Here is a 25318-nt window from a genome sequence, read left to right as displayed (position 1 = left end):
CAGCCTGGATCAAAAGGAAAGCTTTCTGAGCCGAAAGCCCATTCTTACAAGAAATTGTAACTTTCCTAAAGCTTAAGAGGGAGCATTCCAGAAACTGTAGCAATCAAATCATGACTATGATTGGTTTTACCTATATTGGATAACATGTATTTTATCTATTAAAAGGACTAATGGACTTTTACATGATTTTCTAAGTTACTCAATAAGAAAATATGAATCTTGATCTACTCAAGAATCACATATGAAAAAGCAGGTTTGTTTTTTCCTGGAGCTGAGAATCCACTCCATATATTACACACCAATGTGAAACAAAAGCAGTAAGAGCTGGTTAATTCCCACCTAAAACTTTTAGGTGTCCCTAATGACACACATGAATACTGATCTATTAAAATCCCAAATTCTAAATCCAAACCAGACTAATGATGCCTTTGTCGCTAAGTAATCGACAGCTGCGAGAATCACAATCATTCACTGTTTGCAGTGTCTTCCTCTGGATATTCTGACCCTTTTACAAAATACATTTTACTGAGACTTCTCCCTAACTGTAATTAGCCAAGTCCAATTAGTCCTTACACAGAGGCACGGAGATGCCACAACTGCTGGGAAATAGTACGGCTGTTTCCAATCTTCATACAGTCCAGACGGGATGATGAAAACAGGGGAGAGATTCACATTTTCCGGAGAGTTTGAGGTGCAGAAGGAATACGTTGTTGGTTTTTTTAAATAAATTTTAAAAGGCTTCTATAAAAAAAGCTTTCCCTGGATAAAAACAAAGAATCGAAAGGATGGCAAAGGCTACAGCTACTGCAGATGCAGCTCAAGGGGAGAGCAGGGGTGTCCAGGGAACAGACACCAAAATAACTATAAAAAGAACAGGAGGACTTGTGGCACCTTAGAGACTAACAAATTTATTTGAGCATAAGCTTCTGTGAGCTAGCTGTAGCTCACGAAAGCTTATGCTCAAATAAATTTGTTAGTCTCTAAGGTGCCACAAGTCCTTCTGTTCTTTTTGCGGGTACAGACTAACACGGCTGCTACTCTGAAACCTGTCAAAATAACTATGGCTCACATCAAACTGCAGCAACACCTATCAAAGGAAATCCTCCCAGTGGACTCTCAATCAGGTCCACGGTGCTCAGATGCCATGGAGATGGGCTTACAAATCTACATGGACTAGAACACAGGGAGTCTCATCCAGGGCCCTGGGAAGACCAGACACAGTGGCATGAGGCCTGTTCTAAACCTGGGGGAATGGCAGTGGGAGGGCTCCTTGGAGAGGAGAGAGGAAGATAAGGCCTTAAGCAAATAATTCACAACAAATAATCTGCCTCATTTCACCTCTTTATTCCTGTTCAGGAACAGATGGCAAAATTCTCAGCTCTACTCGTTCCAAGTCAGGCCCAGGTTTTGCCCGAAAATACGGTTCTGCCGATGGCTAGTAAGCGCTCCCTGGAGTCTGCAGCACTAGTCATTTACACAAATCACACTCTACTGTTTCTGTCCCCAAAACTGGGCCACGTAGCTAACTGAACCTCGCCCTCTAAGGGGCAGATCCTGCAGCAGGCTCCATGCAGGCAAACCCCTGTGCCCATGTGGGGCCAGCTGCTGGTTTGGGGGCCTGACATACTAATGTGTGCTCGGAGCATACAGCTGAACTTAAAATTCACTGTCGGTGAGTATTTGCTTCGGGAAAGTTGGATCTCTTGAGAATGACTGGGAGGTAAATATGAAAGACTCACAAATGCAATGGAATCAGAATTGGCTATCTTCCGGTTATTCCACTATTCACGTAGCTCATTAAAAACCACCACCACCTCCGTATCCCTAGTCCATGGAAGTGTCCTAGAATGACTTAACAAGTGGGTGACCAACTTAAATCCTGGAGAAAGACTGCAGGAGCCCCTGGGCAGCACCTGCGACCTCGAGTGTATGTTCTTGCAAACACATGCATGGGGACAGGGCCCGTTCCCCAAGAAATGCTGGGTAAACCTAACTGCCACCGAAGTCAACAAGAATACAAGCAACCCTAGTAACATTCTTCTTCTTCGGAGGTTCACCCGTGCTCCCATTCACTCCAGGGGGAGTTGTGGGGATCAGGCCCATCGTGACCAAGACAAAGTTAGACAGCTGAAAAGTTATTTACTTTCTCTTTATTTGCATACGCATTGCTGCAGTTCAGTTGGGATTCTAAAGTGCAATTTGCTGCTAAGCTCAGGACTGCTAAGTGTGTTTGCACAGTGATCATTGTGCTGTACTCCGACATACCATTTCCTGCTGTGACTCAAAACAGACCAGTGACCATTGCATGAGTGTGAAATAAAGCAACACACCTGGAGGAGGACTTTGATCTGCGCTCTGAACTGATAATCGGAGGCTTTCCTAAGATACAAGTGTTGGCTGGATTCTGATTTGCATAATAATCAGGTTTGTCCGGTACTTGCACTCTTTCCATTATTGGTTAAACAGGATGATTAGAGAGGAACGTGGCTGAAACCTCATTGCACGGGGACAACTTACCCAAGGTTCTCCTTATTAGGTACAGCTGGTCCACATCTGATTTTCCAGGCCACAAGGGGACACCTGACAACAACTCTGCAAAGACGCAGCCTATTGCCCAGACATCCACGGGAGGGCCATATTGAGTATCTCCTACAAGTAACTCAGGAGAACGGTACCATCTGGTAGCCACGTAGTCTGTGTAATAATCACTAGGTCCAGCTAGATTGTGGCCAGGAAGGATAGAAATAAATAGAAATCTGGGATCAGAATTATTAAAGGAAAGGTAATGAGCATGTTGCTTATCATCTCTCTCAGACACTGCTACAGTAATGGTCCTGAAGGTCATCCTTGCAGCACCGCATGGTAGAAACCAACATGGGCTACTGCACTTATTCAGAACCCAACTTTGCAATGCTCATGACCCGGTGCAATCAAAACAATATTTTCCTGAAATCAGGCTACGCACCACTCCTCCGAGAGGGCGCTGCCAGTTCTCAGCTCTCAAACCCCAGGTCGCTTGTCTGGAGAAACAGGCAAACCGAAGGGTCACAAGATTATTATTATTATTATGGGACAAGCGAAGCCGCCATTCCCAGGGCGAGGTCCTTTTGCAAACCAAGCCCCTCCTGCGATAACAAGACTCCGTCTTAAGTGGAGGTTCTCTGTGAAACAAACAACACCGCAAGAGGGTTTTCATGTGTGTGTGGGTATCCCAAAGACAAAGTGCGCCTGTCACAAGGTGGCACTGGCCCTTCAAGAGGAAAAAGGCTCGTGCCCTTGCGACTCATCAGCTGACCCCAGCTGGGCTCCAAAGAGAACACCTGGCCCCAGGCAAGAGGTCCCTGAAGGAAGTCAGGAGGGGCAGGTGAGAGCTGCCTGAGGAGGACAGGAGACCCAGGAAGAAACTGTACCGGCTCTTCACGGCTGCTCCCGAGAGCCATTGGGAAGAGCCAAAAGTTGATGGCGGGGCCTGGCCAGAGCTGGGGATCCCCTGCCGTGTTGCAGGAGAGCTCGTGAGAAGGCTTGTGGGAAGAACCAGCCCGACTAGGAGAAGCTGAGGCGAAAACAAGAGGGCCGGTGCTGGAGGGTGGATACCGGGAATGAGGGCAGAGAGGCCTGGGTGAGTGTAGCCTTGTTTTGCTGGGGGAGGTTTGTGAAGAATTGCTTTTACTATGAGGGATTTGTGGACCTTGGAACTTTATATGAGTAAAACGGCTTGAATTTGCTGCATGAGAGAATATTCCTTTGCATGGGTTGTATAGAGGGGAAATGGAGGCAGGGAAACTGAGGCAAGTGCACTTGTGCCATCGCCTGCCACAAGAGGGCATTCCAGGCAGGACTGCCCTCAGACAGAGTCCTTAACAAAATGTAAATAGCAGGTCAAACACTTTGTGTTTTAAAAGCACATACTACATGGAAGAAGTTAACTGCACTTACTTAATATGCGAGCAAATCCAAAGTCACAAAGTTTAATGACAGCATGCTTAGTTATTAGGATGTTTTCTGGCTTCACATCCCGATGTATGCACTGGAAACACAAACAAGTGAATCAGGAGCAAGTATCTAAATCTGGAACAGGTTAATTCTGCCACATTCCCATTGCTGAGCACTCCATCAGCTTTAACCCAACACGCATCCTTAACAGAAGATGATAAGATTCTTCAACTGGTAAAGCAGCATCCTGCTGGGTCCTACAATAACCTGGTCTTTCACTTCACACTTGGGATAAGATACTATGCACATCCACAATTTCAGCTGCATAGTTCTGCATCGCTAGACAACCCCCATGCGACTCAAGTGGCCCAGTGTGAAATAATGGAGTGGCATGATGGACATTCCCAGAGCTCTTTACATGTGCAAGGTTTACTGTGCAGACTAGCACCAAATACAATCCATCAATTTAATGGTGGAGGGATGAAAGGAAGAGAGAGAAAAAGAGACAAAACAACAAATTCTGCAAGCCAGCTAGGCAGGCTGCCAAGTTCCTGTGGCTCCACGGTTCTACTAGTGGAAACAAAATGTTTGTTCCAAAGAAGTCTCCCTCCCACCTCTTAGATCAGCCCTCTGCAGATAAATAAAAACAAAGAAAATACCAGCTAAGCTCGCAGTAAGAAGCACCTCTGATAAGCAACTCTCTCACTGAACCAGGCTGCAAATGAGGAGCTAAAAGCATGCCTTAGGTTTCCTGTACAATTTTTATTCAGCCTAACACTACGATCCACCTCCCGAAAGCAGAGGTTAGCTGGTCCCTTAGCACAGATCTTAGCGCGTGTAACTTTTGTAACTTTTCATTAGGGGCCTGATCCAACACCCACTAGAGTCAATAGAAAGACTTTCATTGAATCCAGTAGGTGCTGAATCAGGCCTTGAATGACTAGATATCAGGTCTGTTCTCTGCACATGGCTACGATTGGTGACAGTTCTCACAGAAGGACACACTGCTACAAGCTATTGTTTAGGTGGGAAGCTCACCTGAAGTTATTAGCATAAAATCATTCTGACAATGAACCTCAGGGATCTAAATAATGAATAAAATATTCCGGAGCTTGTGGCAACATCTATAAAAAGAAGACAAAAATCTTGTCGACTCCCCTGCACAGAGTATACCAGACCTGGGAGATTGTAACAGAATCTGTACCTGCTTCAAAGCAACACTCTGATATACAGTGCTAGTGTTTATGGGACTTACATTGTGTTTATGGCAAAAGTTTACAGCTTGGAGGGTCTGCCAAGTTATGCTCTTCACGAGATGCTCTGGGACCCTGTTTTAAAAAGCACACAGAGAAAATTTATTTTTAAAATGACATTAGGAGAAAGGACTTAAACTTAAATGCCAGCAAAATTTAATGCCATCTACATCCAAAGCAGTCAGGAAGTACAGTTCCCCCAGCCCAACACTTTGGGACCATTTACACTACAGACTTCACTTAATAGAGACAAGTTACAAGAAATACAGATTTAATGCTCAGCCTAGCCACTCTATAAGTACGGGAACTCGGAGGAAAGTCCACCCACGTTACTGACAACTGAAGCTTTTTCTATCTGTTGCCCGTCTACTCTCCCCACATTTCTATGCTGCAGACAGAAACTCTTTATGGAGTTCTACAGAGACCCCTTTTGGCATGTAAACCTCTTTTATAACATGAGGTTACAAATACAGCTGTTAAGTCTATAACAGATTCAAGATCTGTCCTGAGGGGCACTATGTACTTTCTAGCGCTATTCCAAGCGCTGAACAGATTCAGACGAGCGCTGAGGGGCCTTGTGATTTCAGTTTACAGTGACAAGACACAAAGATTTATACCAGCTGAGCCCGATCCAAGGTTTTTGTGCCATTCACATCTAGCCGACATCGCGTCTGCCCCCTGGCAACCAGACACTGATGCGGGCTGGTTACTGGCGCCTCCTGTCCTGTGACTAGTCTCATCATTCACATGTCCTGCACCATTAACTCTTCTGACATCCTACGAACAATGCCAACGGCCAGTCTACAGTGGCTCTCCCCTGCCGGTGCCGGAGACAGAGAGACAAATCACAACACGGAGGCCACCTCTGACTTGTGATACTGTCAGATCACTAGGTCACCCACGCCAAGAGAGTGAACGTTGAGCAAAGGAGAGAGGAAGGGTTTGCTCTGTTCCCTCCCATCTCTTTAACTTGAATGGCAAGCCAACATTTTAGAGAGGGGACATTTTTGTTAAAGATTCAGCACCCGCCTCCCCGCAGTTATGGGGCCGACAGTCCGTACACAGTTATGGGGCCGACAGTCCGCATCCAGACATTCATGAGGTCCCCCAGCCACACCAGGCAGGGCAGAGCTGACAGTCCTGAGGTTTCAAAGGCCCAACACAAACGTTTTATGCCTTTCAAGCCTTTTTCATCCATCCTAAAGAAGCCAGAAAAGAGGGGGGACAGCCCCAATTTTGCACAAATCCTTTGCATGCCACCTTTATGGCTCTCCTGCAATCCTGCTGTATCAGGGCTCGAGTCGTGCTCAGGAAACGGGCTCGGAATGACATGACAGAGTGCTGCCCTCCGACTGCAGTACGAGCGGACATCAGGTTAACATTTGGCAGCGTTATAATTAGCTAAAAACAGGGTTTGAATACGGAATGCCAGGCAGCTTTAACGAGAGGCAGTTCCACCAGTCCTGCCTGCAATGGGGCATTCAAGTGCGAGATGTTGTTGTTTAATTCTTGTTTCCTTCCGCATAAACCCTTCGCCATTACAAATAACCGTTCCCTTTATACTCCTGCTCTGGAGGACTGAAGCTTCAGCTCAGATTCCTGGAAACATCCATAAAAAGTACTTTCAAGTGAACAAACACTAAGGAACTCAGCAGTGACAGATCATCTCATTTATTTCAGTGCTGGCTATTTTGAAAAGCATTACATTGTTCTGGATGATTCAGAGACTTTAAGGGCAGAAGGGACCAATAGATCATCTAGTCTGACCTCCTGGATACCACACAGCCCTTAAATGTCACCCCGTTACCCCGTGTATTGAGACCTCTCACTTGTGTTTGGCTAATGCAGGTCATCCAGAAAGGCATCAAGTCTTGACTTCAAGACACCAAGGGATGGAGAATCCACCACCTCCCTTGGTAGCTTGTTCCAGGGGTTAATCACCCTCATGGTTAAAAAGTTGTGCCTTATTTCAAATTTGAATTTGTCTGGATTTAAAGTCCAGCCACTGGTTCCTGTTCTGCCTTGCTCTGCTAGAATAAAGAGCCCTTTGGTATGTGGGATTTTCTCCCCATGAAGGTACGGATATTCTCTGATCAAGTCACCTCTCAATCTCCTTTTGGAAAACTAAACAGAATGGGCTCGCAGTCAGTCACTGCGAGGCATTTTCTCCCGCTTTCAAATAACGTCTGTGGCTCTTCTCGGCACCCTCTCCAATTTTTCAAAAACGAGGACACGGTGTTCTGGTGTCACTCTCACCGATGCCACATGCAGAGGTAACGTCCCCTCCCCTGCCCTACTCCCCTTTGTGCACCCAAGGGTCACATTAGCCCTTTTTGCCACATCACCACGCAGGGAGCTCACCAGGAGCTGCCCGTCTGCTATGCTCCCAAAATCCCTTCCAGAGTCATTGCTTTCCACGACAGTTCCCCACTTTGTAGGCAGGGCCCGAATTCTTTGTTCCTAGGTGTATAACCTGGCATCTGGCTGTATTAAAAAGCCCAGCTTACCAATCAATCCAGACAACTCTGTGTAACTGCCCTGCCATTGCTTATTCTGCCAGTCTTTGTGTCACCTGCAAATTTCCATCAGCAGTGACTTTATATTTACTTGCTGAGCATTGATGAAAATGTGGAACAGGGTCAGGCCTAGAACCAATCCTTGTGGAACCCCACTAGGGACAGGCCATTTGATGGTAATTCACTATTGACAGCTACTTTTTGAGATACACCTTAATCCATTCTTCTTAGTGGATGCGCAATGTGTCTCAGGCCGCATGTGACCAGCATTCATAGAATAGAATCGAATCTCAGGGTTGGAAGGGACCTCAGGAGGTCATCTAGTCCAACCCCCTGCTCAAAGCAGGACCAACCCCCAATTTTTGCCCCCGATCCCTAAATGACCCCCTCAAGGATTGAACTCACGACCCTGGGTTTAGCAGGCCAATGCTCAAACCACTGAGCTATCCCTCCCCCACTCATCACTGAACTGGGGCCGCTGGTTGGCTCATTAGCTTTCCCAGCCCGACCCGGGTACTGACGGGCAGTGTGACGTGAATGCTGATCCATGCCCCCTAATCTATTCAAAATATTAGCACTATCCAATATCAAAGCACATGTTAATCCATTTAACCTGTGGTTTGTTGATGTTGGATAGTGCTAATTTTTTAATCAGACCAGTGTGTGGTCCTAAGTCAAGTCTATCACATATAGGTATTTACTTTTATCAACCAAACCTGTAATCTCCTCAAAGAAGGAAATCAGGTTCGACAAGACCGATTTTCAATAAAGCCATGTTGACTGGCATTAATTATATTCCTAGCCCTTAGCCCTTCTCCAATGAGGATCTATGTACTGGAACTTATTTGTATTGCAGAATAGGTCCCAATCACAGACCAGGGCTCCATTTTGCTAGGCCCTGAACGCACGGAGAACAGGTTCGATTATCGGAGCACATGGATGCTCCAGTCAGGCTCCATCGTGCTAAGTGCAGTATGAACACATACCTACGGTCTGTACAAACGCAGCCCCCGTTCTCAGGAGAACTCTCCGTTCAGAGTAACAGAGACCAAGATTATTCTAAATAAAGCATCCGATCTATTTAGCCTACAGTAAACTTATTAGTTCAAACTGGAGTTGTCTGGAAGGAAGAGACAGTGAAATCAGGGTCTTCCCTGACGGGGACAATGCATCCCCTTTCCTGACTCCAAGTTCACAGACTCTAGCTAGCGTGCTAGGGAAGCTGCTGCCTAGCTTACAAACCTTATCTCCCACCAGCATGTCCAATTCTTCTGCTGAAGCCACGCACCCATGAGAACAACGGCTTTTGTTCCGCCAACCCCTCAATCAATTAGCTTCCTACCCAACCATTCATCTAACGTGAGGCCTGCAAAATGATTTATAAACTTATGCTGAGTATTTCCATAGCACCAAATCACCAGGAATAACTCCCAGTCATACATTTCAGTAGAGCATCGTTTATATGACGTCACAAACCAGACAGACACCAGAAAGGAGAATGTTTACTTTCCTCTGTACACACCACTCCTGCTTTGTGCAGATGGCTGCTAGAAGGGAAGCGCTGAGAGCTCTCGGGGGCACGCACATAAACACAGCGGCGCATGCATGGTACATGCCAGGGTAACTCTCTGCCAAAGCCGCGCCCGATTCTGTTTGTTCGGCAAGCGAGCCAGACCGCAGAAAGCCATGAGTTCTGCCCGACCGATCATGCCCGTCACATTATTAATAACTGCTCATGGGTTGGGTAACTGGCCTTACAGGCTACAGATTGAGCCGAGTCAACGTGCTCTGCTCAGTAGAACTGGGGGGTCAGGAGAAGAGACAATAGCAAAACCACTGCGAGTTCTCATAATCCAGTCTAAGCAATCAATAAGAGCCCAGCCGGGACAGGCTAGAGGGAGATTTTATTGGACCCAGCGAAAGTAAAGTTGAGCGCAATCACCTGGGCCTGAGATTATTTTAATCTCTAAACAGGAATTGGATGCTGGGTTTATCACAGGAGCTAGAGTGAATATAGTCCCGGACAGCAAAGCCCTCTAGACTCTCCATCAACCACAAACAGGCAGGCTGCCTTCCCCCTTAGCTCAAACCCAGACCCGGAGCATCCACCTTGGTGAGGGTGGGAGAGAGAATTTCAGCCTGATGCTCACTCCACATCAGACTGGCTGGCAAGCCAGGCCAGACTGGGTTATTATTTCTTCTCATCTAAACAGTGTGGCTGCAGGCCAAGTTCATCTCACGCCTGGGCACCTATCCCCTAAAGGGGGACACACAAAATAATACAGACAGGCGGCCGGAAAGGTGGGCTTTGCAGGGTGGCTGATGGACACCTGTCTGGTAGGAAGCCAGCAGCCACTTCTTGAGCCACCCACAAGTTGATTTCATTGCTAATCACAAGCAATCATGGAGGTGGACATGGAAGGCGACTACTGCTGCCCCAAGTGAAAGCTGCAGGCTCTGGGCCTGGGGGCTGTTTGCAGCATTAGGATTTCAGGTCTCTCAAGCCCTTCTCTCCGCTTCAGTTTGCTCCTGTCAAGCAGGCGAGCTATTACTCTGAATGCTCAGGCTGAGCGACATTATCTCCTTGGTGAGCAGCTCTGTGCAGCACCACTCCCAGGCTCTTTGGGCAATTCTTTCGGACAGCATTGCTAAGCCACAGTAACCGAGAGGGTCAAGTGCACTGTGCCGGGCAGCCTTCACGTCGCCCCGACAGTTATTAATGAGACCCTCCCGAGAGCATTCTGGGGCAGTAAGTGACTCCCACGAACTTTCCTTTCTAAGACAGAAAGTATCATATTGCCTCTATATAAATCAATGGTACGCCCACATCTTGAATACTGCGTGCAGATGTGGCCGTCCCATCTCAAAAAAGGTATATTGGAATTGGAAAAGGTTCAGAAAAGGGCAACAAAAATTATTAGGGGTATGGAACGGCTTCTGTATGAGGAGAGATTAATAAGACTGGGACTTTTCAGCTGGGAAAAGAGACAACTAAGGGGAGATATGAGACAACTAAGGGAGGTCTATAAATTCATGACTGGTGTGGAGAAAGTAAATAAGGAAGTGTTATTTACACCTTCTCATAACACAAGAACAAGGGGCCACCAACTGAAATTAATAGGTAGCAGGTTTAAAACAAACACAAGAAAGTATTTTTTTCACGCAACGCACGGTCAACCTCTGGAACCTGATGATGACCTGTTCTGTTCATTCCCTTTGGGGCACCTGCCATTGGCCACTGTCAGAGAACAGGGTACTGGGTTTGACGGACCTTTGGTCTGACCCAGTATGGCCGTTCTTATGTTCTCCCTCGCTCTCCCACAAGCCCCACCACAGCCCAGAGGTCGACTACTCACCCCCGCGGGTACTTGTCCAGCTCATGGAGAACTGTGTGGTCACAGTATTCAAAGACCAAGTGGAGCTTCCGTTTCCTCCTGAAGACTTCCAGCAGGTTGACCAGGTTGGAGTGCTTCAGTTGCTGTGAACACACAAGGGAGTGGTCTACTTAGTAACGCAGCCTAGACGGCTCACCGCCCCGTCCCGCAGCTTGGAACGGAAAAGCGGGGTGCGGGGTAGGGGGGGAATGAAAGTTTTCATGGGATGAAAGTTCTGGTTCTTTGGGGCAAAGAACACGTCTTACACAAAACACCTTGAATCAGCCAGCTTGTACAATAGTGGGACCAAGCGGCCACAACTAGGGCTGGAAGAGGCTAGTGGTTAGTTATTTCTGGAGACAGCTGGGGCCACAGATAAACTGGACTTAAACAGCCACCTACTAGAGAAGATGTTGGTATGCAAAAAATAATTTCTATGCATCACAGGTATTTCTGCACCACCCTTCACATAGTATCTAGCCTCTGATTGTACCACAGTGAAAGAAGAGAGTCTCCTTAGATAATGGCTTGGAAATACACAAAGTAAGACCTTAGAGCTGCTGAAAAACCTTTCATATAAATGTTAGAAGCTTTTTGGGACTAAGACATTGAGAATCTCCACCAATGACAGTGAAACCTCCCGCTCCTTTCTTTGCTAATTCACTGTCTCAACTTTTGAGGGGATCATTTGGAAACGATTTTTTGTTTTTGTTTTGCATGGTATCAGGGGCTTCCTTATCAAAGGACTTCAGACCAAGATTCTTAATGTGCGTATTAAGATGTGGCACATCTGGATCTTTTAGGCCGTCTGTTGCAATATGAAATTGTTATTCCACTTCCTGGTATCGTCAACATTTGATTTGTATTTTGGTTGTTTTTTTAAGGAAGGTGCATGGACGAGTAAGTGGTAAAGGAATAGAAAACAGAGCTGGACTCCGATCCAGCAGCACACTTAGGCACATGGGTAATTTTAATCAGATGAGTAGTCCCATTACTCGCATGCTTACAAAGACAGGCATCCTTAAATTTTGTGCTGGATTGAGTTTTAGAATAAACAATGAATTTTCAACATAGGAAACTGACAACAAGGCATCTCCAAGGTTCTGTACTAGGCCACCTTTTAATACGTGAACAAACTATTCAGAAAAGGGAACGAGCAGCAAGACAGTGGAGAAAAATGATTTAAATTAGCCAGCATTGGAGAAGACTGTAAGGAGGGTCTTGGCTGACCAGACAAATCAGTTGCGGATTAAATAGAGAAGTGCAAGGTAAATACGAGTGTGAATAGTTCTTTCCAGCGTGATGGATTCTATATAACCATGCAGGTTAAAAGCCGCACTGTGGACAGCTCAGTAAAAACATCTGCTCTAAGCACAACAGCACTAGAAGAGATGCTAGATTATGTTAAGAAAGGATACAGAATGATACTGATACCACCACTAGATAGGTCAATGACTTGCTCTCACCTTGAATACTATGGTGAGTTTGCTCATCTCCTCTCACAAAGGAGGTAGCCTTGTTAGAAAAGGGCCACAGCCAAAGGGCAGGAAAAGCGATGCAAGGCATGAAAAGTGAGAGGGGTGTGTGTGTGTGTGTATGTAGAGGTTGAGAAGATCGGGGCTGTTTAGGTTACAGGCAGGGGTGGAGGGAGACAAGGTAGAAGTATCCAAGATAATGAGCGATGTAGCAAAGCTCCTATTCACCTGCATCAGGGGTTCTCAAATTTCATTGCACCGCGACCCCCTTCTGACAACAAAAATTACTACACAAGCCCAGGACGGGGGGACCGAAGCCTGAGCCCACCCAAGCCCTGCTGCCGCAGGTCAGGGGTCCAAAGCCAAAGCCTAAGCTGAACCACCCCGGGCGTGGAGGGGGGGCCAAAGTCAAAGCCCTGGCGGAGGGCCTGGGACCTGAGCCCTGGTGCCCCGGGCGGCTTCAGCCCCGGGCGGTGGGGCTTGGGCTTCGGCCTTGGGCTCCAGCAAGTCTAACACCAGCCCTGGCGACCCACTTTGGGGTCCCAACCCACAGTTTGAGAACCTCCGACCTACATCATAATACACGAGCCAGGGGCCACCCAAATGAATTACAGAGGTGACAGATGAAACTCAGGAGCTTGGATGAGACCTTCCAGTTTTAACCATCCCCACGCAAATATACGTCCTTTATCAAAACACAGGTATACACCCACCGCCCCCCCCCCCATATTTAGTTCTATTTCTGTCCCTGGGGCAAAAGATGGAATCTGGCTGGCTGAAAGCAAGAGAACTGAAAACATCCCCCGCCCGGCAGGCTGTGAGTTCTTAAGGAGAAGAGCAGACGTGAGCTCCAGCCTATTCAAATCAGTACTGTCTGTGTGCTCCACAGACAAGACATAGCGTAGCAGAGGGCAGCAGTAAGTACCATTCATCTTTCAGGCCTTGAAACAGCTTCACTTACACCATACAGACAGTTACCCTTCAAGAGCCACAAACTGGGTCCCCACCCTGCCCAATGCAGATGGCAGCGCACGACGCTGAAATGCAATTGGTTCTGCCCATCAGAGCGCAGGGGTGCAGGGCAGTTACTAATGGACACACAGCTGACTCCGGTTATGCAAAACTGCTGCACTCTGAATGGCTGTGGAAAGCCAATTTGCCTAACGATTACCCTGTGAAGTTGCAAGTCTCTCTCACTGGTCCCTCTGCTGTGACTGGGGCCCCTGTAACACAGACTCTGGCCACCCTCAGATTATTAGTCCCTCCATGTGAAGTAACACCACCAAAACGTACATGAAAGAGAAAGGGAGGGATGGGGAAAGTGTCACAATGCGGCTGTCAAACCACAGGAAGAACAGGCATGTATATCCCAAGGTAAATCCATCCATTCTCCTTTCCCCAACCTCACACCTTCCCCACTCCACCAGCATCCCTATTCTTGTCTCTAAAATAGCTCCCACATGGACCATGATGCCGCTGGGTGGGTTGTCAGCAGTGGGCACTGAACTCATTATCTTCGGATCTAGGAGCACGAACCTTTATTGCTAGAGCTGAAAGGCCCAGCTCTGTGAGCAGGTGGAGGTTTCTGGGGCTGCTGCAGCCTAGATGGTCCAGCCACCAGAAGGAGCCAGAGAGCCCTGAGTTTACTGGGGTGAGCCTAGATGGCAAGAACTGTGGACCCTCGCTCCCAGCTTGGTTCTGAAACCCACTTTAAACAAAGCCATATTACAGCCCTTCCAACAGCAAGATCCTCGCTGGCCAGTAGGTGGGAAGGGGAATACAGTGGGGAACAGGAATGAAAGGGGCAGGCAGGGTGGCTGGAGAAAGCACAGAATGGCCAAACATTGAAAAATATGTATTCACCTTTCAGGAATTTTTCTTCCCAGTCATGTGAATGTTAGCCCGGGCTAAGATTTCAGAGGTACATTACTACCAACAGGAAACACCCTCAAAATAGCTGGGAGGTTTAAATTCAGTCACTCAGCCTCTGGATGCAAGGGTTGCACAGACAGATAACAACCCACGGGATTCCTGGAATAAGTCCAAGTCTTGCCCAGCGATTAGAAGTCTTCCTATAAGACTAACTGGCTAGGATTTCTCCCAATCATAGGGTCAGATCATTGAAATGCAGCAGGCTTTAAAAACCCGAGCAGCTTGCATGTGTCAGACTGGCCTGTGCCCACATATCCAATGTCGCAGTAAAACACAGACCCAAGGCGAGACTCTCCCAAATACATATATATATATTTTATAAGTGACAATTGTGTTAACGCAGCACACGCAGGAGAGAACAAACAGGCCATGGTCGCCACTGTTTAGAAAAACTCAAACCTATTCAAAGTTTCAAAGGTGCTTATCCGTACACAGTCCTTAATGCAGAACAGTCACGGTGTGTGTTTGAACTGGAGCTTGAAATAAAAGTTGGGATATTTTTAATATCACGTATCCAGATTTACTTTCCCCATGGAAAGCACCACAAGAACAATGCTCTGAAAGCCGGTGCTGCAGGTATTTGATTACTCTCCTAAGCTCTACAGACTCCACCAGGGAGACCAAGGAGAGGGATGCGTGGTTAAACTCGGCTAGTAAATTACAGCTTATGTGCAGAATTTTAGTAGGCTGCAGCTAAGATCATTAATTTCTAGTTGAACAATACAGCTCTGGGCAAAGAACGTTCAGATCTTTAATGCATCAGTCAGTCCCCAGCCACAATTGTGAACTCAAAGGCCCCATAAATCTGCCATTACCTCTCACAGTGCCTTTGTGCGTTGCTGTAGATGGGGTCTAGCTAAAGAAAGCTGTGTTCAGCTTTTTAGTGCCACCACTGGGTGTTGTCAGGCAGCAGCAGGGAAGACTTCCCCCTCCTAATCCCAACCCACTTAGTACTGTTTGTGGTCACCTGTTGCAGCTACATATACTATATTGAGTAAGTTGGTGGCATGGATGACAGCTTTCGGTTATAGCTACACAATCCTCTACTAACCTGATCGGGAAAAGATCTTATTTTTCCTTCAGTTTCTGAGAAATAGTTGCACTGAATTTTTTTTCTCACTCCCTTTGCAATGCCAGAGCTGAGGTGCCCGGCGGGTTCAGTAATTGTTCCCTAGGGAAAGGAGTAATGTTCATGCACTGCGTTGCTGTGTGGTTCATAAACTGGAACTCTATTCTTCACCTTACGGTGCAGGTTGGACCCTACATCAGGACATTTCTGAACACTGCAGCGGCTTGTAGCCGGCGTTACAGGGCACGAGTTCTAAAGCAGGTGACGTTAGCCACACAAGAGGTGCACTGTCTGGAGCAGAGGTGGGCAAACTAAGGCCTGGGGGCCACATCCAGCCCGCGGGACCCTCCTGCCCGGCTCCTGAGCTCCTGGCCCGGGAGGCTGTCCCCCGGTCCCTCCCCTGTGCTAACCCAAGCTCTCTGCAGCGTGGACGCGGCTAGTGCCGTTCGAGCACCGCTAGCTCTCCAATGCCAACCCAGGTTTTCCCCTGTGCACCCAGGAAGCGAGAGAACTTGGCTGCCCAATTCACTGGGAAACAACTCAGAGCGGTTCAGCTCACTGCAATGCTATGGACCATATGACGTGCCTGCCCCCAGAAGCCTTAGCCCTCCACGAGTGCGGCTCCAGCACCAGAGGGCTATTTTGCAATGTGGCCACTCCCACCCAAGCTGGGCTAGCTAACTTGAGTGTAGATAACTTGCTTTATCCCTGCAGTACAGACATCCCCTTGATCACCCTTGGGAAGGCTCGGATTGGTAGGTGACAGGCACTAGAGAAAACTCCCAAGACCGCGTTGAAGCTAAAGTTCAGCGTTTCTGGGGTTGGTCACTTACCCCAGGTGGGATACACAGGCTCATGGGGGAGTGACGATGAGGACTATCGTTCCTAATAAGGGCCAATTACTACACAACTGGAAGGAAACAGTCAGCAGCAGGCACAGACAGTCGCGTGATGTCAGTCGCAGCCAACCACTTCCACTTTGTTCAGCGGTCGTCATTTCACACGCAAACCCACCTCATTTCAGTGGAGCCCTGGAGAGGTCCATGAGTCAAGATTATTTTCAGTCACAATGTAGCACTAATGAGACATGACTATTAGAATCGCCAACTATAGACAGGTCTTTTGGCCTCCACCCCAGCACCCGCTGCATCACCTCCTCTGCAGAGCAAACAGGGGTTCATCAGTCACCCCAGATCACTGGCAATGGGGGAAATCCAGCCTTCCTGGCAGCTGGGACAAACCTGGCAGCTGCTTGCGGTTGTGGTTTTCCCTTGCCACTTGGCCAGATCAACAAATTAGAAGCGGGTCGGCTCTCGCTGCCATATCGATGTCAGAGCAGGAAACGAGGTGCCAGGCTGGGTGCCAGGCCCTTTGTCTGAGCTCCTAACAGGGCTGCAATTAGGCTCAACCCTCCACCTGCAGCCCAGACGGTCTTAGCAGGGGCCGGAGATGGGGGTGACAAGGGGCCACTGCCCCCCACTTTTGAGAACCTGAACTTGGCAAGGGAGCAACGAGAGAGGGCCCCTCCCCCCAGCCCCAGTCCGGAGCTGGGTGGCCTAATGGCTGGGCCCCTTTCCCTGCTGACACGACGGAGGGGCAGCCAGGCCAAATCCGAGCGGCACCACCATCCTGTGCATCAGGTCACGACGCCGTGACGGGGCAGCAAATCTGAGTGAGCGGCCTCGCATCCTGGCGCATGGGGTCACACCACCACTCAAGTTTGGCCTGTTTTGGTCGCTTCCCCAGCTCCAGTTCTGCAGCCCTAGGACGGTCTCCAGGCTGTAGGGAAGGGCTCGGTTCACTGCTGACAGAAGAGATGAGGGGTCGTCTTCTGGTGTCCAGGGTCCTGGCCTGCACTTACAGGTGTTGGGGAGGGGATGGGGAGAGTTCTCTCTTTACCCTTCGGCCTAGGCTCCACTGTTCCCTTGCTGGGAACGGCCATTGAGAAGGAGACGGGATGCAGAGCTAATCCTACCTGAAACGCTGGCAGCTCTCTCTGGGAATTCAGATCAGCTTGCGACCTGACCAGTGTGAATTGCCTGAGGAAATCGGTTCTTACTAATGATTTAGAGCTGTCAGCAGCTCTTGGGAGCCGAGTGGCATTTGGGGGCTGGTGGTGGCCCCCGGTGGAACTGGGCTCCTTTGGCAACTGAGCTCACTCATTGAAGGGGATGTGTCAAAGCCAGTTCCCGCACGTCCTAGTCAGCCTTTACCAGGGAATTTGGTGTTTCACTTTCCAAGGGAAGAGCGAACAGGAGACATGCTAGCACCGAATTCACCTGTAGTTTGTGTAGTCAAGTTCTCAGAGGGTTGGTTGCTCTGCTATTTTCTCTGATCTGATAACAGCACATTCAAAAGGGTGTCACGTTAGACCTCTCCCCCACGTACATACCTCGTTGGTCCTTAGCATACCAAACAAACGCTGCCCAGGAGTGGAGAAACAGGATACACTTGCTCTTAACTCTGACAGAAAAGGCTATGGGCTATGTCAGAGGCTCACAGAGGGAAAACTAAAACAGGAGTTGAGCCATAAAACAAAAAGCAAAAACTTTGTTCAGGACAATTCTTCAGCAATTCCACACAAACAGATCACGAACTAGGGGTCGCCCAATGAAATTAATAGACAGCAGGTTTAAAACAAACAAAAGGAAGTATTTCTTCACACAACGCACAGTCAACCTGTGGAACTCCTTGCCAGAGGATGTTGTGAAGGCCAAGACTATAACGGGGTTCAAAAAAGAACTAGATAAATTCATGGAGGATAGGTCCATCGATGTCTATTAGCCAGGGTGGGCAGTGATGGTGTTCCTAGCCTCTGTTTGCCAGAAGCTGGGAATGGGCGGCATGGGATGGATCACTTGATGATTACCTGTTCTATTCATTTCCTCTGGGGCACCTGGCATTGGCCACTGTTGGAAGACAGGATACTGGGATAAATGGACCTTTGGTCTGACCCAGTATGCCGTTCTTATGTTAGCTATACCTGATAGCCAAGGCTTAGCTCACCCAAGAGATCTTCTCTTAGCAACTTCAGGCACTTTGGGGAAGTTTTTCACCCCTTTAAACTCTCAGACCATTCTTCTGATGCAGTGGGGAGAGGGTGAGCTGAAGGTTAGAGGCCCCAGCTTCTCCCTCTTTACCTCACTGCTGCCTCAACGAGTCTGAGCAGCCTCCCCCCCGGTCCAATGTGGTTTCCAGTTCCCAGCTGGACTCTTTAAGCAGTTGGCATCTTTTCACTGGAGCCTTAAACTGTCCATCTCTGGGCTGCTTTGGAGATACCCATGCAAACATCGCTCCAGAATTTTCAGTACACCAGCACTCATTCTTATAACAGAGGTCGCAGCAGAGGGCGGCACTTGCCCGTCATTGGCCAAGAATCTTTCACCCAACACAGCAGGGTCCTAGCGCAGCTCAAGGCTGAAGCAGCCTTTCAGCCGGCTGTGGGTTTGAATGAGATACAAGTGGCTTATGCCCAGCCTGCAGGAGGGTCCCTGAACCAAGACAGCTGAGCCCATGAGCATTTTCACAAATTCACTGAGCAGCACGACTGCCACGAGCCAAACGGAGAAAATTTAGGGACATCCCTGGATTTGTCCTTCAACATGGAAGGCCACATTGTAGCAGTATCCCAGTGGCTCATCCCACCTCCTGATCTCTGGAAAATTGGCACTTTTCGCCAGTGGGGACTGTACTATGGTCATTCCCGTCTTCATCTCCAAAGCTCAACTATCATAATTCACTTCTACTTGGGCTTCCTTTAAGTTAGCCAGCTTCTGCCAGGCTGTCTGTCTGCAACTTGGTACAGGAACACGGGGTTGGTGCCAGCCTCTCTCCACGAACTGCACCACTTGCCGGAAAGCAAAGTGAGCCAGCTGACAGCTTTTTATCCCAAAGGGTCCAATTCTGCAGGCAGCCTCCACTTCCATTAGTCAGTCAGAGTCGACCTCTCAGCACCTTATAGGATCAGGTCCAAAGTCTTCAGTGACCCTTTTTTCCTATGTCCACCCAAGCCAAATGAAATCAGCAGAGATGACATAAGAACGGCCCTACTGGGTCAGACCAAGAGTCCATCTAGCCCAGTATCCCGTCTTCCAAAAGTGGCCAATGCCAGGTGCCCCAGAGGGAATGAACAGAACAGGTCATCATCAAATGATCCATCCTGTCGCCCATTCCCAGCTTCTGGCAAACAAAGGCTAGGGACACCATCCCTGCCCATCCTGGCTAATAGCCATTGATGGACCTATCCTCCATGGCTATCCTTCTTGCTGTACATGCCACCATTCCAGCCAGGGCAGGGTCTTCTTGACTCGAGGGTCATTCCAGTGGAACTCCCCAGCCCCGAGTAAGTCTAACCAAGTGGACACCGAGCCCAAACTGCTTGGTCAATTCATTGCCGTGCTTTCCCACAGCTCTTCCTTCGAGCATGATTTAAGCTCTACTCAGTTTGTTGGCTTCGCATGAGTGCAGTACTATTGGGAACACGTGTTGGGCGAGGTTCCCTGGGATCGAGGTTTTCCTAAGACTAAGTCCCACACGCCTGCTACAGGCACTTTCCAAAGCAACCAAACACAATTTCCCAGGCAGCCCTGTTGCTGTGTGAAGACTCAGTAAAGGTTCTGGAGCCTTGAGCACTGCACACAAATCTCTGTGGGATCAGCAGCAGTGGGGCTGGTTGTACATGATGAGATGACAGCTGCCCTGCTGTCTGACCTTTGGCAACTCCCGACCCCTCTAATCCCTCATCTGTCTTGTTGATTTAGGCTGTAATCTCTTTGGGGCAGGACTGTCGCAGACAATGTATTTTAAAGTGCTTAGCGCAAACAGGTCCTGATCTCCACCAGGGCCTCTGTAACGCAGAATAATAATAATGAATGTGTGTGTTTGCAATCTGCTAGTAGCTCTTTGTCAAAGGCCCGTTCTCCATCTGAAGCGTGCGTCTCCAGAAGCCATACACCTTACAGAGCGGGATTTTTTTATAAAGCCACGCCCACCTTTTATGGTTTTGTAATATATGCCTTTGAGCGTTTTGTGAATTGAGGCCCCACGCACAGCACTATATCAGCTGGCAACATTAAAATTCATCCTTCTAGAAACAGCAAGTATCGGGTTTCTATTGTCGGGGATACAGTTTATACAAAGACTGACCCTGTTTTCACAGTAGTACCTTTTGTATATTTCAAAGCCATCACTCTCTGCCTACTCTGGCTATCTTTCTGAGCCAGCTACCATAGCTTGTTAGTTACACAAACCTTTGTCCATAAAATATTTACTCTGCAGAACAAATATTTATGGGGGGGGGGAACGGACGTTTTTCACTGATGAAACATAATCTCATTGGATCTTAGACAAACAGTGTGTTGCCTAAGCCAAGAAATACCTTAATTAATAAGCAAACAAACAATCTGTTACTATTTACAAAGAAAAAGTTTAAAAGATAGTGGAGCAGGTCTCCACTTGTTAAATCAACATCACTCCAAACACAGATATTTTCCACTGAATGCATCCGATGAAGTGGGCTGTAGCTCATGAAAGCTCATGCTCAAATAAATTGGTGAGTCTCTAAGGTGCCACAAGTCCTCCTGTTCTTTTTGCGGATACAGACTAACACGGCTGCTACTCTGAAACAGATCTTTTGGTGATGACCTGCAGTTTGTTGGGTTCTTTATTATTATGGGCGTGGGGAAGACGCATTTATCATCCATGCTTCTGACAAGCAGCTTCTGTAACTATTATGTTCGTTTGCAAATCTTTCATATTCACATAAAGCTTCGTGCAGTTTGTTAGGAAGAATTATGCATCTAAACAGATAGAACTGCAGTTTCCCAGTTTGTTCCTGGCAGGGCAACAAACCCATATTCTCCATCAAGCCTGACCCTGTGCCAATGGTGCTTTTATCCTAAAATGGTTCTGGAGTCACTACCATGACTGTAAACAGGGATCGGATCCTGCTTCAGATGAAACAAATGGGTCTTCTACCATTGACTGTGACGGAAGCAGGAGGAAGCCTCAGCTTCGTTTATCACAACCTCTCTCGCGTCAGGACCCCACACATTTATATGAAAACAGGTCATAAAATACCAGAACGGACCATGGTTTATAACAAGAGCAGCTCTGGGGACATTTTCAAAACTATTGTGTCACACTGAAATCTCATACTTACAGCAACAGAAACGTTGTTTGGTTCCCAACAAGCAAATTAAGATAATGGAAAAGAACAGTGATAGCGGATAATGGTCTCTTACTGCTCCATAAATGCCAAGCAGAAAGTGGAGTCTGGGAAAAATGCCAGGTAGAAACCAGAGACTGGGGGAAATGCTAATACTGGGGAAGAAATCTCTAAACATTGATCTTTAAATAAAGAAATTTTTTAAAAAGACCCTTCAGAAAATATTTCCGTGTTTTCTGTCAGGCTTTTTGTGCTAAAACATCCTAAATTCTTGACTTTCAGCTTATATAAAGGACAACGTTCCAGAATGTCGATTTTCAGCCTTAGCAGTCTGAATAGGAGGCGAGTTTTTGGGCCCGTGGTGCCCGGGCTCCACCAATATTTAAGAAGGTGGACCCGGCTCCACCAATGTTTGGGCTTACCACGCTTTGGGGGCCCCCGCGCTTCAGTGGGACGCGGGATCCAGGGCGGCCTGGGGGAGTTAGCGGGGGGGCCTGGAGCCAGCAGCAGCCAGCGACCTGGCCCAGCCCACCCCACTCCACTCCGCTGGCTCCCAGCGTCACTCTGGGGAGGGGGCGGAAGCCAGGAAGAGGCGGGGTGGGAGCGGGGGCTTGGGGGAAGGGTTGGGATGGGGGCGGGGCGGAGCGGGCTGAGGCCGGGTTGCTCAGCGTTGCTGGTGCCAGGCCCCCTGCTAGCCCCCAAGGCCACTCTGGACTCCGTGTCCCCCTGAAGCGTGGGGCCCGGGGTGGTTGGCCCGGTCTGCCCTATAGATGGGTCGGCTCTGCTTGGACCCATTCTGGGCACCACCAAAAGTTATATAAACCTGGCGCCTATGTGAATAGGAACGGGTTTGGTTGTCTCGGAGTTTCCCTCGGGGTTTTTGTTTTTTAATGTGTGCCAAATTTAAGTGCACTAACGAGCACCGTTTCTGATGATTCCTTACACTGTTTTAAAGTATTTATTGTATTTTATTGTGAAACGTACAGAGATAAATAAACCTTATTAATTTACATACACGGATTTAACACATGCACACGGGTAGCCCAGAGCAGGATCGACAGAGCAACGAGTTTCTCACCCAGGAGACTTGAGGAGCAGAAGCTACAAGGCCTCTTCTCACTCCCTCACTGGGTGTCTCCAAACGAAGAGCCCAACGCCGCCAGCCCTTACGCAAACAGGCAATTTCAAACACGAGCTGAAGCTGAATGTTACTCAGATGGGCAGGTCTGCAGGGTCGAGGCCCAAGACAGCAGTACGTCCACAACTGAAGTGGTGGACGGGGGGCCTGGTCTGCACATGCTCCACAACCCAGCTTTGCCGCCTGCCACGATCATTGCTCCTCTAGGAAGAGACAACCTGGGTGGGGAAAAGAAGCCTGCTGCCGACCAGCCTGTGCAACTCTGGTGGGCTTGTAGCGAGGTATCTTGTGCACACGCTCAGGGCCGAAAGTCTGGCTTCCCTGCCAACGAGGCCACTCGCAGAATAAGGTCCTACTCCAGACAAGTAAGCACAGCTCCATCTGGCCTCGGAGCTAGATTTGAGAAAGCAGTGACGTTCTTGCAATGCCCAGTGCATTGACATAGCGAATCTGTTCCTCTCTGGGCCAGGCTGGTTGTGAGAACAAGGTCAATTTACATTTTAAGCGAGACGTGTATTCGCGCTGGATTGAGACGACACATTCTCCCCATCACACGCGAATTTCAAGTTCCTCCAAGTCTTAACTCTCAGACCTCCCTTAACGTGAGCAAGACTGTGCGTTTCCCTACTGCACACAATCGCTCGTAAGGATGACCCAGCGGCATGGGTATACAATCGCATCCATCAAATGGCTATTTAGCAAATCTTACTACCAAAGGTACTCTCTGAAATCAACCACACAACCTCCATGTAACTATCTCAGCAGGGGCTTTGTTGGCTACCCCCGTCGATTTACCCTCTGTAAAGACTGCTTAGGAAAAACGAATGTTTGGAACATTAAGCCATTGTATATTCAAGAGTAATGTAATCATCATCTAAAGCCACAGGATTATATACATCCCCCCCCCCAATAAAAACTCCTGACAAAGGAAGAGATTGTTGTTGCACTTTTCTCCCCAGAATTCAAATCAGCTCTGTTGGGATATTTATACAGAACAATTATAATCCCCCCCAAAACCAGCAGAAGTGGAAACAGCTGCTAGATCTTCAAAATCAGGAAGGCTAGCATTTTCAAAGAGCAGAGGGGAATTGGCCCCTCAAATCCCACTGAAAGCCAAGGTTTCAGAGTAACAGCCGTGTTAGTCTGTATTCGCAAAAAGAAAAGGAGGACTTGTGGCACCTTAGAGACTAACCAATTTATTTGAGCATGAGCTTCTGTGAGCTACAGCTCACTTCATCAGATGCATACCGTGGAAACTGCAGCAGACTTTATATACACACAGAGAATATGAAACAATACCTCCTCCCACCCCACTGTCCTGCTGGTAATAGCTTATCTAAAGTGATCATCAGGTTGGGCCATTTCCAGCACAAATCCAGGTTTTCTGAAAGCCAAGGGGGTTCCTTAGGATGCTTTGGGAAATCCCAGGCTAAATACAGGTTTCAGAGTAGCAGCCGTGTTAGTCTGTATTCGTAAAAGGAAAAGGAGTACTTGTGGCACCTTAGAGACTAGCCAATTTATTTGAGCATGAGCTTTCGTGAGCTACAGCTCACTTAAATTAGAGACACCTAATATTTGCATCTGGGTTAGGAGGTTTGGGGAAATTACCCCCGCAAGATGTTATTTGGCTCAGAATAAGCAAAACCTTGGAGAGTTGAAACCCCAGCCAGGCTACCCGCCGTCACAATGTGGCAAGGTCAGGTCCTAGAGGGCTAACAGCCAGCCAGGCAATTACCTTTAACATCCGGATCTCTCGAAGGGCGATTTTCTTTATAACCGGATCCTCCTCCGATTCTAGGAACTTCTTAATCGCCACGATCTGGCCGGTGTCTCGGTTCCGGCATTTGAACACCACCCCGTAGGAGCCTTCTCCGATCTTGCCGAGCTTCTCATACTTCTCCATGGCCCGCGGAGAACCTTCTCCAAGGGCGGCTCTCAACTCGGGCCGAGCTGGGACCTTGCGCGGCACCCGACCAAATGGCCCGGGCGCCCCGGGGCCGGGAGAGCCGCCCGAGCGCCGCCAGCCCCGTCCCGGTCCCCGTCCCCCCGCGGGAGCTAACGCCCGAGCCGCACGCCGGGGCAGGGAAGCGGCCGGTCGCCCCGGTCTCCCTCCAGCCGCTGGCCCCGCAGCTCTCCCCCGGTTCGCGTCCTGCCCTAGCTCGCCGGCCGCGCTTGGAAATTAAAATGTAATGCCCCGCTTGCCGGCGGCGCGGGTTGCCGGGGGAGGCGCGGCCGCGCGGGGAGGAGCCGACACTGGATACTCCCGCGCCCGGCCGCCGGCTCCAAGGGCCGGGTCCTGCCCCTGCCCCGCAGCTCCAGCCCTGCGGGGAGAACCTGGCGCCGGGCAGAGGCTGGGCCCCCTCCCCCGGGACCCCCAGGGCAGGAGCGTTTCGCTCCCCGCTGGCCGAACGTGGCAAGGCGGGTGGGGCTCGGAGCCCCCGCACCAGGAGGCTGCTAAACTC

The 25318-nt window shown here is 48.8% G+C and overlaps 1 protein-coding gene across 2 annotated transcripts in view; it reads right to left on the bottom strand.

Annotated features, from left to right (window-relative positions):
* The window catches only part of CDKL1 (cyclin dependent kinase like 1), a 34018-nt gene extending 8923 nt beyond the window's left edge, over nt 1-25095 (bottom strand). The window contains exons 1-5 of one of the 2 annotated variants that reach the window (XM_048852458.2): nt 24592-25095; nt 11059-11180; nt 5189-5261; nt 3937-4027; nt 2518-2718 (exon numbers count right to left, since the gene is read on the bottom strand). In XM_048852458.2, coding sequence (XP_048708415.1) covers nt 2518-2718; nt 3937-4027; nt 5189-5261; nt 11059-11180; nt 24592-24759 — 655 coding nt within the window. In that variant the 5' untranslated portion in view covers nt 24760-25095. The remainder of the gene's footprint in view (nt 1-2517; nt 2719-3936; nt 4028-5188; nt 5262-11058; nt 11181-24591) is intronic. The other variant, XM_048852457.2, reaches the window with a different exon arrangement.
* Nucleotides 25096-25318: the final 223 nt, after the last annotated feature.

The sequence above is a fragment of the Caretta caretta genome, chromosome 6 (assembly GCF_965140235.1).
Source record: "Caretta caretta isolate rCarCar2 chromosome 6, rCarCar1.hap1, whole genome shotgun sequence".
Taxonomy (NCBI): domain Eukaryota; kingdom Metazoa; phylum Chordata; order Testudines; family Cheloniidae; genus Caretta; species Caretta caretta.
Note: the sequence above shows the minus strand (reverse complement) of the source record. Positions and strands in the feature narration are given on the sequence as shown.